The sequence below is a fragment of the Setaria viridis genome, chromosome 2, assembly GCF_005286985.2.
Source record: "Setaria viridis chromosome 2, Setaria_viridis_v4.0, whole genome shotgun sequence".
Lineage (NCBI taxonomy): Eukaryota > Viridiplantae > Streptophyta > Magnoliopsida > Poales > Poaceae > Setaria > Setaria viridis.
This window is the reverse complement of record NC_048264.2, coordinates 47,095,504-47,111,271: the sequence shown is the minus strand read 5'-3', so window position 1 is coordinate 47,111,271 and position 15,768 is coordinate 47,095,504. Positions and strand designations below refer to the sequence as shown.

The 15,768-nt window shown below is 46.3% G+C and overlaps 2 protein-coding genes and 1 pseudogene across 10 annotated transcripts; 2 read left to right on the top strand and 1 right to left on the bottom strand.

The window, feature by feature from the left end:
• Positions 1-20: 20 nt before the first annotated feature.
• Positions 21-3,158, bottom strand: LOC117844509 (adenosine kinase 2-like; annotated as a pseudogene).
• Positions 2,914-6,576, top strand: LOC117846370 (uncharacterized). Of its 8 annotated transcripts, none has more exons than XM_034727518.2 (7): positions 2,936-3,765; positions 3,841-4,044; positions 4,433-4,576; positions 4,772-4,960; positions 5,248-5,414; positions 5,630-5,714; positions 6,359-6,576. In XM_034727518.2, exons 1-5 carry the CDS (start codon positions 3,157-3,159, stop codon positions 5,356-5,358), a joined length of 1,257 nt encoding a protein of 418 aa, XP_034583409.1. In that variant the 5' UTR covers positions 2,936-3,156; the 3' UTR covers positions 5,359-5,414; positions 5,630-5,714; positions 6,359-6,576. The 8 variants fall into 8 exon arrangements, with proteins under 8 accessions (XP_072147803.1, XP_034583409.1, XP_034583406.1 ...); XM_034727515.2 differs by having other exon boundaries at positions 6,166-6,576; XM_072291700.1 differs by having other exon boundaries at positions 2,940-3,765; positions 3,874-4,044; positions 6,166-6,576.
• Positions 6,577-11,764: 5,188 nt separating this feature from the next.
• Positions 11,765-15,619, top strand: LOC117846271 (uncharacterized). 2 transcript variants are annotated; one of them, XM_034727410.2, is made up of 3 exons: positions 11,765-13,971; positions 14,384-14,549; positions 15,402-15,619. In XM_034727410.2, exon 1 carries the CDS (start codon positions 11,998-12,000, stop codon positions 13,864-13,866), a length of 1,869 nt encoding a protein of 622 aa, XP_034583301.1. In that variant the 5' UTR covers positions 11,765-11,997; the 3' UTR covers positions 13,867-13,971; positions 14,384-14,549; positions 15,402-15,619. The 2 variants fall into 2 exon arrangements, with proteins under 2 accessions (XP_034583301.1, XP_034583300.1); XM_034727409.2 differs by lacking the exon at positions 15,402-15,619 and having other exon boundaries at positions 14,384-14,826.
• The last annotated feature ends 149 nt before the right edge of the window (positions 15,620-15,768 follow it).

Here is a 15,768-nt window from a genome sequence, read left to right as displayed (position 1 = left end):
CACAAGGATAAGTACAGATATGCCGCAAATTAGAGATTGATATAGATAATGTTGGCCAGATCTGCTGAGGAGCAGAGTTATACAGAGGAAATGTCACAAAAACTGTGGCCTTACATGTCTTCAATATGCTAGAGATCGCTCTAATTGAAGTCGGGCTTTTCAGGGTAAGTGCAGCCTGAACGCTGGATGACAACATTCGCGGCGTAGCAAGCAGCTCTGACACACTCATCGATGCTCTTCTCTTGAACCAATTGAGATAGAAAGCCTCCAACAAAGGCATCACCTACCAAACAATGCTTAGATTCAGTAACTAGCACGACGCGAACATAGTAAACATCAAAAGCGTATGCGAGAATCATTTACTGTAATGGTCAACTGTGTTGTTTCAATAGAGTGGTACGTATCTACGAAGTTTACGTTGAAATAGAGGATGGCTCAGCTGCTCAAGAAAAGAAAACTGCAGCACATAATTTAACATTATTACTACTGAAAGCTACGGCGTACCTGCACCATTAGTATCCACAAGCTTCTCCTTAGGCAAAAGGATCACGGGGAAAGTTTTCACCTGCAAGCACCGTATTATTTAAGATTATCAGGGATCAGGATAAACATTTACCTCGAGTAGCCAAGGTTCAATACACAATAATTACGTGAATGTTAACTTTGTCACGACTGATATTGTGCCGCAAATAATCTATATATTTTCAACAGAATGTAAAATTCACAATAATCACAATGCAATGAAGCCTATCAGTGAACCAATACGCAACCATGGAAAGCAGGAGGTTTACCTTTCCATCATCAGCCACAACTACTGGATCACGGCCTTGAGTGATCACAGTAATCCTCGTGTGTCCCTGAAGCCTTGGGCAATTGTGAGATCTTCAGAGCAATCTCCTCCACATTCTCAGTCTACAATTTTTTACGGAGCAATTTATTACAACTTTCTAACCAGGTGAAAATTACAACACAAGATGAAACTTTACCTCCCAACCACGAACTTTAGCAAAGGTCCTTGCCTCAGTTTCATTTCCAAAGATGTAGTCCACGTACCTATGTTTGCAAACAGCAAGAAAATCATAAATTTTATATAGCGCACCAAAATATTGGAAAAAACTAACATGCAAGAGAGTTGAAATAAAGCTTTGCACCCCAAACTGAACCTTTTATATACTGCTCTCACATAAAGGTCACATAACATAATTATGCATGCAGTTTCCAGTACTTACGGAAGAGCTTTCTCTTGGGCATCACGGAAAAACTCACAGATAAAGGGAGCGGAAAGGTTCATCAAAAACACCTGCAAACATGGCCATCAATGGAAATGATATCAATGGAAAACAGTCTCTTTTTACTGGCACCATTTTACCTTGTTAGTTGCAGCAGCATGCTCAGCAACAAGTTGAATAGAATCCGGTGACACAGTAAGGAAAAAGCCAGCAATATAAATATATTTTGCCTTCTTAACTACAATTAAGGAGTATCATTGTTAGGAAACATGATCGATAATATAAATCCACCAAGTGCAAATAATTAGCAAAGATGCTTTGTAAGTAACTGCCAACAATGACTTGATAAGCTAGGTACCAGAAGGTGCTATGTTGTTAACTGAAACATAGCAAATGAACTTATTTTATAAGATAACATTTGGAAATTGCTTACGCCCCCTGTACTAAAGTACTACTTAAAAATAAACCCCAGAAAATGAAGAATAATGGTGCAGTTCCACTCAAAATTTTGGCTATATGCAAAGCTATAAATGTACTTATGTTAAGCTGGACATCCACAAGATGTCTGCACAATGGAAAAATTCAAAGCAGGATGTTTTGTAACATTGTGCCCACTGCCCAAACAACATGTGAACCTTGTCTGTACCATGAGAAAATAACGGTGGAAATCACAAAAAGCAACTCTAGCTATCCATTTTCATTACCAAGTGCCCAATTCTCTGGTTTCTTCAGATGTTCAGACTTGTAGCAGTTTGCTGCGGACAGGTTTGCAATGAGTGACCTGGTTATAGATAGAAGAAAATTCGTTAAAATTAAGTCACTTTTGTTAGTGAAGACAATGTAGGAACCATACCTTTCGCCACCAACAACACAGACCGCACATGTGCCCGTCAGAGCATTCTCATCCTCATGATAATGGGCCTGTTGTATAAATGCCAACGTTAAGCAGCTAGTGGTGAAAAAGGGTGAAAATCATTGCATGAAGAAGAAAAAAAAATTAACAAAAGCAAACTTATAACTTACATTAATACCAGCAGCTTGTGCATTTTTCTTCGTCTCCTCACAAAACTTGTCCTTTCCAATGCAACCTATGTAACTTTTTAAAGAGTATGAGCAAATATACTTTTAGACACCATATTTTCTGTTAGTTTAAAAAATATTGTTATGTGTATGTATTATGGGAGTATGAGCACATAAATGTTAATTTGATCTAGATGAGTTAAGAGCAAAATGAACTTTTTGCATTAGAGTTATGCTAAATTAGAGCAGCATATCAACATAAGGACGAGTTTGATAAAAAATAAAAGTCAATCTAAAAGTTGAGGATGAGGTACGAAATTGACCCTTTGTGGAACATTTAGGGACCCAAGTGTCTATTCTACCTTTCTTCCGCACCCACGAGCAGCCCCCGGAGTCCCGGACGGAGTTGCCGCCGCTCGCCGCCGGCGGATCGTCGGCCTCGTAGAAAGCGTTGTCCTGATTGCACTGGATCTCCGTTGACTCGCCGGATAGTGTTTACTGTCTGCCGGTGCTGGGATCCGAGCTCCCACGTGGCAACTTGGCACGTGCCACGTGGTGCCGTGACCGTGCGTTTTGACGGCCGAAGCGTCGAGCACGCCAGGCCCACACTTCCCACCTCCCAGTGCGGCGCAATAATGGCAGGCGTGGCTCCGTCTCCTTCCCCGCGAGCGAGGCCGCATTGCCGCAACGCCGCAATCCCTTCCAGCCTACGCCTCCCGCGCACGTCGCCATCATCCCGAAGCGGCGAAGTTAACATGCCACCAGCCGGTACAGCCGCCGCCTCGTCGTCGACCCTTTGTCCCACTGTTCCTTCTCCACTCCTCCCACTTCTTCCCACTTCGATCCCCTCCTCCACAACACCCACCCTCCCATCCCCACGGCCCGGCCGTAACCACCACCCTCCACCATGGCCGACGAGTACCTAGACGACGATGAGTTCGACGACTACAACCCGCACCCCTACGCCGGCGGCTACGACATCTCCGCCACCTACGGCTCCCCGCTCCCGCCCTCCCCCGCCACGTGCTACCCCGTCTCCTCGCCCGCCGCAGTCCCCGCTCCCACCGCTCCGCAGCCGCGATCTCCGCTTCCTCACCAGCCGTCCCCACGTCCTCAGCCTCCTGCGCCAGCGCAGCCTCGGCCGAGCTCGCCCCCGCCGCCCGTGGCGGAGCCGTACTACTGGCCCAAGCCGTACGACTACGGGGATGCGCCGCGTTACCAGCCGGCCTACGCCACGCCGGAGGTGTTCCGTGGGTGGCCGTTCTTGCCGGGGGCGCCGTGCCGCTCGGCGTGCGGGCGCGACTACTGGAGGCAGTGCATGCGGGGGCTCGATTACCTCTTCGGACACTCCGACGGCTACGGGGAGCGCCGGATCGGGGTCGACTGCCTCGGGGTCCCGGTGTACGCCAACAGGAAGGGGGGCGTCGAGGACGCCGTCGTCGTCGAGGTGGCGCCGCCGGCCACTGGGACTGTGGAGTGGCACGACACCAGCGAGGAGCAGTATTATCAGAGCAATGTGAGCAATTACAACTCTCGCCGTTCTGAATTTTCTGAACTGACATGGATTTATTAATTATTACTGACGGGTTAGGGCCTCCTCTGCCGTGTGCTTGTTTGGAAACAGCGATTGTCTTGGTATGGGAACACAGAAGAGGAGACGTATGCATATGCACAGCCTACATACCCTTCCTATGATAGTTCTTATGAACAATCCTATGGTGTTTCAGATGAAACTACCTGGTTCCCTAATCAGAGCTACCAGGAGGTCTACAATGAGGAGGAATCTCAATATCAGGTACCTATCGCACATGAGTAATCAATAAGAGAGTGGAATTGTGAATCAGTCTTGGTAGCATGGGCCTTAGCTCATTTATGCGTTTCTGCTTCGACAGTTTAATCAATCAACTGCACTATTTGATTTATCTGTCACTGAACGAGTTAGACATATGCATGCAAGTTCTGTGTAACTACCCCACGTGATTCGTGCTATCTTTGTCAAATAAATAAAGAGTTTGGTGTGTAGAAAGAAGTGCAGTAGCCAAGAAGCGCCAAAATAATCAAAGCATTTTTTTAATGTACTGGGAGCTAGATGTTTCAGTTAACCTATGATCCATTACTTTGAACCTTTCAAACTGATGCAGCACGAACTTTTTTGCTTCTGATAACCTTTTTAATATTACAAGCAGGAGTTCTTTTCTTACAATGAAGACAGTAAGATTTCGTCTCAACCTATTTTTAGCTACAATCAGCATGTTGGTGAAGAACCACTACATTTTCATGTTGAGCCTCCGGAAACAGTTTCTTCTCACAAGTTGGAGTACTATGAGGTTTGTTATCTGGCAGCCGCATTGCTTTGTGTTTCATTTTGGTTCTATGGAACATACTTTCCTAGTGTCCCTGGATTATCTGGATTGATAAATTAATTTGCTTCTTCAGGCCAAGCCCATGTATATGTAGCATGTCTTACCTTTATCAGTCATTATGATTATTATGAACTAAATTACACCTTCAACCTGATGTAGAACTTCTCAATATACAACAGTCAAAATAATGTTGATAATTTGGAGAGTTTGGGACAATTATACGAGATACAACCCTATATGCACATGCCTTATGATCAACTCGAGCCTTGTACGCCTTCATGGTCTCTGAATCCGGGATACTATCGAGCTTGCACAGAAGGGATGGCAATGACTCCTGAATATGATAATGTAAGTTAGATAGTATCATATGTATTGCCCTGCTATGCATATTGTTCAATTTTCACGTCTAATTTTATTTCAGGAATTTTTTCAATAATGGTGTGATCTATTTATGCTATCTATTTAAGTCATTCTGTTGTATCACATCTGAAGATTATTTCCATCTTAGCTATGATGTTACTGATACTGTTTGAAGCCATTTCTAGATACTGACTGAATATTTCAATTAGATGTAATCAAATTGTATTCGCTATGTCTGTGGAATCTAATTATTCTTTAATCACATTTACTTGCAGCATACACTGGCATCAGGTGACTGCTGGGATATGTCGAGCTTATTTATGCCTCCATTCTATCCTCAAGATATACAAGTATATGAGCAGTCTCATGGTGATGAGAATGTCTAAAGTGGCAGAGCAACTAGAATGTGCTTTCTGAAGATGACCATCAGATAACTAAATCGGTATGCACAAACTATGTACATGTTCTATAGTTCGTAGTCACATGAATCTAGGCCTATACTGCAACTGAACCGTTGCTCCATGTGCCATTGAATGTGCCATAATGTCCTTTCTATGTTTCCTTGTGATTTATGGGTGACCTTTTGGTGGTGGCAGCCGTTTTTCTTTCGTGGATTGCTGAACTGTTCATAGCAATGCTTTCTGTTTTGAAATGCAGCACTGTGGGTTTGTTTGGATGCAGCCCTCGTCAAAATTGCCTGGTCAGGCAATCTTGCAAGCAATAGCAGACAGCTTACAGGCAGGTGAGATTCTCAGGCAAAGGGTCCAGGGCTGCATCCAAACAAGCCCTGTATGCATTTATCACTTGCTGTGTCAAATGTTAGGCTAGAATTTTTTTCGTTTTCCCAACCAACCAGACATAATAATAGTACTACTTAGAGTTCCAGGGCTGTTGAGCCCCCATCCATAATGCATTGCATAAACAAGACAAGGTTTACATGACATTGTTCAGATGATGGACTTGTCGAGTCTTCACAACCTCACAGCCACTGCCCCCATCAGAATTCTGTTCAGTACTCCACTTGCAAACCCTTAATATAGAATGTGCGTCCTATCCTGGATAGCATGAACATTGTTGTTGGACTTTCCGATGCAATTATGCTAAACATACAGAATTGTTTTGAACTCCTATTACTCCATTGGATGATCATTATTTTCTTTACCTTTAGCGTAGCTATATTTTCTGTCTGACAGTGGCACGCATGGAATGGATTTTACAATGGTCTGAACTGGCAGTTTCAATAGATACTTTTCCTTGGAGCAAATCAGGACTCAGGATACAAGTTTCTCTTTTTTTTTCCATTTGACATGCTTCTGCCCTTCTTGTGCTGGAGTGTTATCTGGCTTCATTTTTGTGTAACAAATTGGCTCAATGTGTAAACTGCAGAGTGATGGAGCTAACCATATAAATCACTTCTTCTGGCCCTATGGAGAGTACTCAACCTGTACTGTATACTCAGCATTGTAGTAATGTTGCTTCAGGTTCAGCTGTATAATTGTATTCACATTTGTTTTAGATTTACTTGGCCAAGTGTAAATAAAAACTTTATTTGTAAGATATTATGTTCCAAGTATGTGCAAGAGCAATTGCTGCATTTCTGATCAGAGATATATTCATCATGTTCTGATTTCCAGTTTATCTAAAGCTGAAGCTAATCTGTACTACGTTCTTCCTTGTCAGATTGTTTTGTACCAGAATATTTTGTTGGTCTTTGTGAAACCAAAGTCCACTGTTAATTGCTAGGCCTGTGAGAACTATTAGCTGATATTGACATCAAAACTACTCGTATGGCTGCCTGTATGGACAGCAGTATGCTGTATGGCTGCTTGTATGGACGGCAATTATTTTGTATGCTTGCTTTTGTATGGTTAATGTTCCTGGTATGAACATTAATGGTTGGTTATTCTGTCAAAAATATATGGAGGTCATTGCTTTGCAATGTTCAGTGAATGTGTTTGATATCTTTGTGTTTTGCTTGGCCTGTGCATCATGGACTAATCAATTATCATTGCCTTTTTTTCCCCCTCAAACCACGCAGGAGAACTGCGTGTCATCGAGTACCAGGACACTGCCGTGCCATAGGCTGGGGGGGGGGGGGGGGGGGGGGGGGGGGCGAGCTTTTTCGCGTATAGCCAACCTCGAAGCCCAATTAGCGCAAAACTTAAGCTCCAGCTGGCAGCAATCTGGACATAAGCTGGGCAAGCTTTGAAGCACCAGCCATGCACCAGAAGCCAGACATAAGCTGGGCAAGCTTTGAAGCACCAGCCATGCACCTCCTGAATATTCGGCCTTTTAGATTCACAAATGAAACGAAACCTTCCCTTTGATTGAAAAAGCGTTGGGTCTTTACAATACGGTTGGGTCTTTACAATACGGTAGGGCTCCCCTTTTATAGTGATTCATAACCTACTTTATATTGTTGTCAATCACTACCCTCGAGTCCTCATAGGAGCAGAGGTGGTGCAAGGATACGAGATTTACTATAAGAGGTGCCTCCATACAGCATGCGAGGTTAAAGGGGTTCCGCTCCCTTGCCGCTGACGTACAACTTGCGAGGTTAGTCTCGAGACTTGTTAACAACGTTCGAGGGTAACTGAGTTTTACTTCTCAGTTTGGAACTCGCGAACCTAGAAAGGCTCCGCGCCTCTTTATACTTGATGTAGAACTTGCGAGGTCAAAGAGTTTCTTATGTTGTGGACGGCGCTCGAGGGTGTTTAGGTTTTGGCGATTCCCAATAGTAGCCCCTCGTGGGTGAGGGTCGACTCCGACGGGCCGAACCTCGAGCGTCGGAGGAGAAATGAGCCAATGGTGATTGTTGAGGCTTGACGTGTCACTTTCTAAGTGGGTGTCGTTTCGAATTCAGGTCGCCGTTCGAGGTGTCCCTTCGCACCCGCTAACTCCCTTATAAAAGGTGGGGGTATGGGTTGCTCGAGGTTATCCTCGCGTCTTGCTGAGAATTTGTTCGCTGTTGTTTTAGCACTTTGAGATTCGTGCTTTTCGGCTCCTTGCATTGATCATTCTAGCTTCAAAGGTATTATTCTTATCCTTTTCTTTCATTCTTTCCTACCTTTTGCTCTTTCACTTGCTGTTTTGATTTACTTTTATATGTTATCTAAGTGGCTCGTATTATGCAAACTGCGAGGTTAATGACTCCTGAAGAGCTGGAAGAGCAAGTGAGGCTGCGTGGGGACACCTCAGATCACCAAGAAGATTGTGAGGGTTCTCAGCATCAGGATATTTCTTCCGATTTGGAAAATGGAGAGGATTTGTCCAACATTGAGGCTGATCCCTCAGAACTCATGGCTTGCAAAGAAACTCTTGTGCCAACTCTTTGCTTTGGCCAATCGGTGGTCTCTCAGAACACGAGTCAGGTGAAGCCAACCCGAGCACCAGGACACCACACACACATGCTACACTAAAAATAGCTTATAGCCGCACCACAGGCTGGAAGGGGGGGGGGGGGGGGGGGGGGGCGATCAGCACACACCAAAACTTAAGCTCCAGCGGGCAGCAATCTGGACATAAGCTGGCCAAGCTTTGGAGCACCAGCCATGCACCAAAAGCCATCCTCTGTGTTTACAGAACTAATGACCTCCTGAATATTCAGCCTCACATTTTAAAAAACACAGTCGTTGCGTGCTTCCACACCTCCCAAGAAACCAAAATTATCAAAGAGTTGAGTCCCTTTATTATTTCCTTTAGGGCTGCTGGGATTGCCTTCCGCCACCAACCAGAGAAACGAGTCACCGAGGGGTCAGGCGCCAATTGCAGCAGGTTCAACTGATTGAAAATTAGGACCCAAACTTGGTGAGAGAACACACAGCTAACCAGCAAGTGATGAATTGTTTCATTTCCCTGATCACAAAAGGGACAAACCTCTGGATGGGCCAGCCCTCTTTTAGCCAACCGGTAAGCCATCCAGACCCGATTATGAAACACTAGCCAAATAAAGAACTTACAGTGCGCCGGGGGGGGGGGGGGGGGGGGGGGGGGGGGGGGGGGGACTTTTCCGGATCCTTCTCCGTGGACCAAATTTAATGGTGCCCACAAAGAAGGCCGCATAAGCAGACTTGCTGCTGTGAGAGGCATCATGAGATAACTTCCAGCTGTACTGACCTGGCACATCCTGTTGTAAAACAAGGCCATCCACAATACCCCAAATGTGAAGGTACTCGATCAGGACTTCAACTGTAAGAGCCCCTCTTATGTCACTAACCCATGCTCTGTTATGAATAGCTTGAGACACCGTCCTCCACTTGACCGTTCGTTTCGTGACTGTTTTGAGAAGATTGGGAGCTATCTCAGCCATGGTATGACCATCCAACCACCTATCAGACTAGAAAAGGATTTTTTCCCCATTGCCAACTATAGCATCCATGGCTACATCAAAAAGAGCCTGGGCCTTGCGAGGAACTGAAACTGGAAGGCCGGTCCATGGTCGACCAGGGTCAGTTTTTTGTGCCCAAAGCCAGCGAATACTCAAAGCACAGCCAAGTAGCTCAAGGTTATGGATCCCAAGACCTCCTCCCAAGACCTCCATATTCAATCAGTCATTGTACTCGTTCCCAAGCTACCAAACAGTTGCCCCCATTGGCCTTTTCTTAGCCCTTCCAAAGAAACCCTCTCCTTTCCTTTTTTTTGTCCAGAGCCTTGAAAAACCATTTAGGCAGATCCAAAGCTATTAGATGATATATTGGGGCAGCTGTTAGAACCACTCGCACCATTACCAGCCTCCCAGCTCTGTTCCTTAGTGATGCCTTCCATCCTGGTAGGTAATCAGACACCTTATCAAGCAAAGGCAACAACACCTCCTTGGTTGGTTTGCCAATTGTGAGTGGAAGGCCTAGGTAAGTACAGGGAAAATTCTTGATGGGGCAAGATAGAATGTCAGCAGTGAGGGCCAACTCCTTATTTGTACAATGAATAGGGGAAACCGAACTCTTGGACAAATTAGTTCTAAGACCAGAGGCGTGTCCAAACAGCTCAAGAAGATGCCTGACCACATTCAGGTCCATACTGAAAGGCCTCAAGAAAAGCACCGCACCATCAACATAAAAGGAGACCCAATGCCGGGCTTGCTGAATTGATAACGGATGCAACAACTCATTTTGTGCTGCATACCTAATCATTGAGTTCAGAACATACATGAACAATATGAACATCATAGGTGAGAGAGGGTCCCCCTATCGAAGACCTCGGTGATGAACAATAGTCTCTCCCGGCTCACCATTCACCAACACTTGTGTTGAGGATATAGACAGGATCAGGCATATCAAATCACACCACCGCTGTCCAAACCCCACATGACGCAATATTTCCAACAGAAATGACCAAGATACAAAATCAAATGCCTTGGATATGTCCAACTTAAGGAGGATATGAGCCTCCTTTTTTTGTGCAAGGATTTCACTAACTGTTGCACCAAAATGAAGTTATCATGGATATTCCTTCCTCTCACGAACGCACTTTGGTTTGCAGAGACCAGAGTGGGTAATAAAGGAGCCAGCCGATTAGCCATGATCTTAGTCACCAACTTAGCAAAACTATGGATAAGGCTTATAGGTCGGAAATCCTTTACCTCCATAGCATCCATCTTCTTAGGCAGCAAGGTAATGAAGGTTGAGTTGAGAAGTCGGAATTTGAAAACATAGCCCCTGTGAATGGCGTCCAAAGCCATCAGAATGTCACCTTAACACTCCAGCATGATTTTATAAAACCGCCCAATAAACCCATCCGGGCCCGGGGCCTTGTCCAAAGGCATATCTTTAATGATAGCCCACACTTCCTCCTCTGAGAATGAACCTTCTAACATAGAAAGGTCATGCTGCTGAATACCTAATTCATCCAGATCAATAGAATATTCCTGCTCCTCTGCCTTCCCTGGAATGCTTTCATAGAATTCATGCACTGCTTCTTGCTTATCTTCTTGAGAGACTACCAGTTGATCCCCAACCTGCAACTTTGGGATAAAATTCTTCTCTTTTTTTTCTAAATTTGGCTTGCTGGTGGAAAAAGGCGGTGTTGGCATCACCTTCTTGGAGATACAGAATTCTGGAGCGTAGCCGGGCAATGGTACGCTCCAGCGAGGCCAACCCAAGGCAGTGGAGCTTGAGTTTCTTGCGCAACCACTCCACGTCAAAGGATGGAGGGAGTATTAATTTTCTCCCGACACACCCTTATTAATTCCCATGAGCAATCAGTACCCAGATCGGAGGGGAACTGGCCGGAACGGGGTCTCCATTACATGTACTCGTGAGCGGCGTAATGCGTCGCAGCAACCGATCGACGGATCGATCTGGTTGGATTTGGCCGGCGTACTTGCCCTGGGGGACCCCTTCCCGGCGTACTGCCGGTCGGCCGGCCGGCCTGGGGCAGCCGTACGCTGACCTAGTGATCGCTGTGACTGTGCCGGCCTCGCGTACCTCCTCAGCCGGACCGTGCATGGAGATGGACTGTGGACATTAGCACTGCTCCCTTGCTCATGCTCAGTGTGAGAGAGGGAGGATAAGAGATACCCGTCTGCACGTGAGCAACAGCATCTGCAGTCCTGCACTCTGCAAGCCATGCAAGCTGATCACCCGTGTCGGATTTAACAAGCCCAACCTCAACACCTCATTGTTATTGGTTGGGTCGAGAAAATTGGGGGATCAATCACTTGGCCCAGGATCTGCCATTTCCACGCCGAAGCAGGCTGGCGGCCCATGTGGGTGGTCAGCGCCGAGGCCCGGGCCAGACCCCGCAGAGCCCATCCAGAGTTGAGAGTTCCAGACCGAGCAGCGAGTCGATGCACGCGCACCGGCAGAACATCTCCCCCGCTTCGCGCGTCGATTTGGCCGCGCTTCTTAGGCGGCGGCGCCGACTCCGCAGCCCGCACTGCCGTGTCGCCGACGCCTGCCGGCCGGCTAGCGCGCGCGGCGCCGTGTTTGCCCGATTTCGTGGGGGGAAATACGGCAGGCAGCGGTATAACCCCTGGCACAAACAAAGCCGCCGCCCGCCGCGCTCCTGCTCCCACCGTACCCGCTGCGATGAGAAGGCGCCCGGAGCCCCGCCTCGTCCGGTCCCTCGCCACCACCGCCTCCGCCTCACCCGCCGCGCCCGTCCCGCCCCCGCCCCCGCTCCCGGCCTCGAAGCCCCCCCGCCCCGCCGCGCCGTTCGTCGCCGTGCTCCTGCGCCGGGGCCGCGCGGCCGCCGCGTTGCTCCTCAACCGCCGCCTCCGTGAGGCGCCCGCCCCGGAGGCCCGCTCCCTGCTCACAGCGCTCCCGGGCGTCCGCGACACCGTCTCCTACAACACCGTCCTCGCCGCGCTCTGCCGCCGCGGGGGCGACCTCCCCGCGGCCCTCTCCCTCCTCCGCGACATGTCGATGGAGCCCGACCCGGGCGCCCGCCCAAACGCCATCTCCTACACCACGGTCATGAGGGGGCTCTGCGCGGCACGCCGCGCGAACGAGGCCGTCAGCTTGCTCCGGACCATGCAGGCCCGCGGCGTCCGCCCCGACGTCGTCACGTACGGCACGCTCATCCGTGGGCTGTGCGACGCCGCAGAGGTCGACGGGGCCGTCGAGCTGCTGGATGAGATGTACGAGAGTGGTGTTGAGCCGAACGTGGTTGTATACAGTTGTTTGCTGCGTGGGTACTGCAAGTCCGGCCGGTGGCAGGCCGTAGGCAAGGTGTTTGAAGAAATGTCCCGGCGGGGGGTTGAGCCGGATGTCAGCATGTTCACTGGTTTAATCGACTGCCTGTGTAAAGCGGGGAAGATAGGAAAGGCCGCAAAGGTGAAGGACATGATGGTGGAGCGGGGTTTGGAGCCAAGTGCAGTGACATACAATGTTATGATCAATTCCCTGTGCAAGGAAGGATCGGTGAGGGAGGCGATCACTCTAAAGAAGGAGATGGTAGAGAAGGGGGTGGCACCGGATGTTGTGACATACAACACCCTGATTGCAGGTCTTTCTGGCGTGCTCGAGATGGATGAGGCAATAGGGTTGCTTGAGGAGATGATCCAAGGAGATGTGTTGGTTGAGCCTGATGTGATTACTTTCAGCTCGGTTTTACATGGACTATGTAAGATCGGTCGGATGTTCCAAGCAGTCAAAGTTCGTGAGATGATGGCTGAGAGGGGGTGTATGTGTGACTTGGTGACCTACAATTGTCTGATTGGTGGATTCCTTAGGGTTCACAAGGTTAAGATGGCTATGAAGCTAATGAATGAGCTTGCTAGTTCTGGATTGGAGCCTGATTCATTCACCTATAGTATTCTGATAAATGGCTTCAGCAAGATGTGGGAAGTTGACCGTGCAGAAACGTTCTTGTGTACAATGAGACAACATGGGATAGAGCCTGAGCGAGTTCACTATATTCCTTTGCTTGCAGCTATGTGTCAACAGGGAATGATGGAGCGGGCTACAATTTTGTTCAATGAAATGGATAAGAACTGCGGGCTTGATGTTTTCGCATATAGCACAATGATCCATGGTGCTTGTATATCAGGGGATAAGAAAATGGCTAAACAACTGCTTAAAGATATGCTTGATGAGGGTCTGACTCCTGATGCTGTGACATATTCTATGCTAATCAACATGTTTGCAAAACTAGGAGACCTAGAAGAAGCTGAGACGGTGCTTAAACAGATGACAGCAAGTGGCTTTGTGCCCGACATTGCTGTGTTTGATTCATTGATCAAAGGTTATAGCGCTGAAGGTCAGATAAACAAGGTTCTGAAATTGGTACATGAATTGAGAGACAAGAATGTAGCTCTCGATTCAAAAATCATTCGTACTATTATGACTTCGCTGATGGCAAGCAACGAAGACAAAAAAATATTGGAGGGGCTGCCTGATTTATATCTGAATAACTATTGCAAGGCAACACCATCATCTTGTCCTAGGAGTTCATGAACTCACTATATAAATCATGCCCTGCACTTGAACCTGGTGTCGCTGGATGAGCCCCAATCCATGTTCTTGTGTGCAGATAGCCTGCATGACGGCTATTCAGCTAATGTATGTGCCTATGTTTGAGATTCCTGTTCAGCTCACTTTTTTTCTTTACATGATTTGCCTGTGTCATATTTGTTAAAGTTGTGGTAGCGATGACCCTACATTTGCTGGTAATGGTACTGCTGGGTCCAAAAAAAATCACTACCTCACATTCATTTCAGTGTACAGATGATGGCCTATATCACTTAAACAAACTGCCACCAGTGGCATGATTTGCCAGATGATGGCCTATTTAAGTCAGTTCTGTCGTATCACATCTGAAGATTTTTTCCATCTTAGCTGCGGTGTTACTGATACCTTTTGGAGCTCTCCCCATTTTTTCTGGATAATCACTAAATATTTCAATTAGATGAAATCAAATTGTATTCGCTATGTCTGTGGAATCTAATTATTCTTTAATCACCTTTACTTGCAGCATACACTGGCATCAGGTGATTGCTGGGATATGTCAGCTTATTTATGTCTCCATTCTATCCTCAAGATATACAAGTATATGAGCAGTCTCATGGTGATGAGAATGTCTAAACTGGCAGTGCAAGTACAGCATGCGTTCTGAAGATGACCATCAGATAGCTAAATCCGTATGCACAAACTATGTACATGCTCTATCGTTCGTTGTCACATAAATCTAGGCCTCTACTACAATGTTTTCTGCAACTGACCCGTTGCTCCATGTGCCGTTGAATGTGCCATATTATCCTTTCTATTTTTCCTTGTGATTGATGGGTGACCTTTTGGTGGAGGCAGCTGTTTTCTTTCTTGGATTGCTAAACTGTTCATAGCAATTTTTTCTGTTTTGAAATGCAGTAAATCAAAATGTCATGATATGCATTATGCAAGCATTGTATGCATTTCTCACTTGCTGTGTTAAATGTTAGGCTAGAAGTTTTTTGTTTTAACTAACCAGACATAATCATAGTACTACTGAGTTCCAGGGCCCTTGAGCCTTCGTCCATATTGCATTGCATAAAAACAGGACAAGGTTTACATGACATTGTTCAGATGCTGGACTTGTCGAGTCTTCACAACCTCACAGCCACTGGCCCAATCAGAATTCTGTTCAGTACTCCGCTTGCAAACCCTTAATAAATAATATGCGTCCTGTCTTGGATAGCATGAACATTGTTGTTGGACTTTCCGATGCAATTATGCTAAACATACAGAATCGTTTTGAACTCCTATTATTCCATTGGATGATCGTTGTTTTCTTTACTTTTAGCATAGCTGTATTTTCTGTCTGACAGTGGCACCGCATGAAATGGATTTTCCAATGGTCTGAACTGGCAATCTCAATAGATACTTTCTTCGAGCAAGTCAGGACTCAGGATACAAGTTTCTTTTTTTGTCATTTGACATGCTTCTGCTCTTTTTGTGCTGGAGTGTTATTTGGCTTCATTTTTGTGTAACAAAGTGGTTCAATGTGTAAACTGCAGGGCCATGGAGCTAATCATATAAATCACTTCCTCTGGCCCTTTGGAGGGTACTCAACCTATACTGTATACTCTTCATTGTAGTAATGTTGCTTCAGGTTCAGCTGTATAATTGTATTCACATTTGTTTTAGATTTACTTGGCCAAGTGTAAATAAAAACTTTATTTGTAAGATATTATGTTCCAAGTATGTGCAAGAGCAATTGCTGCATTTCTGACCAGAGATACATTCATCATGTTCCGATTTCCAGTTTGTCTAAAGCTGAAGCTAATCTGTACTACATTCTTCCTTGTCAGATTGTTTTGTACCAGAATATTCTGTATTATGATTGCAAATATCATCAGATATTACACCTGGGTTATTTTCATC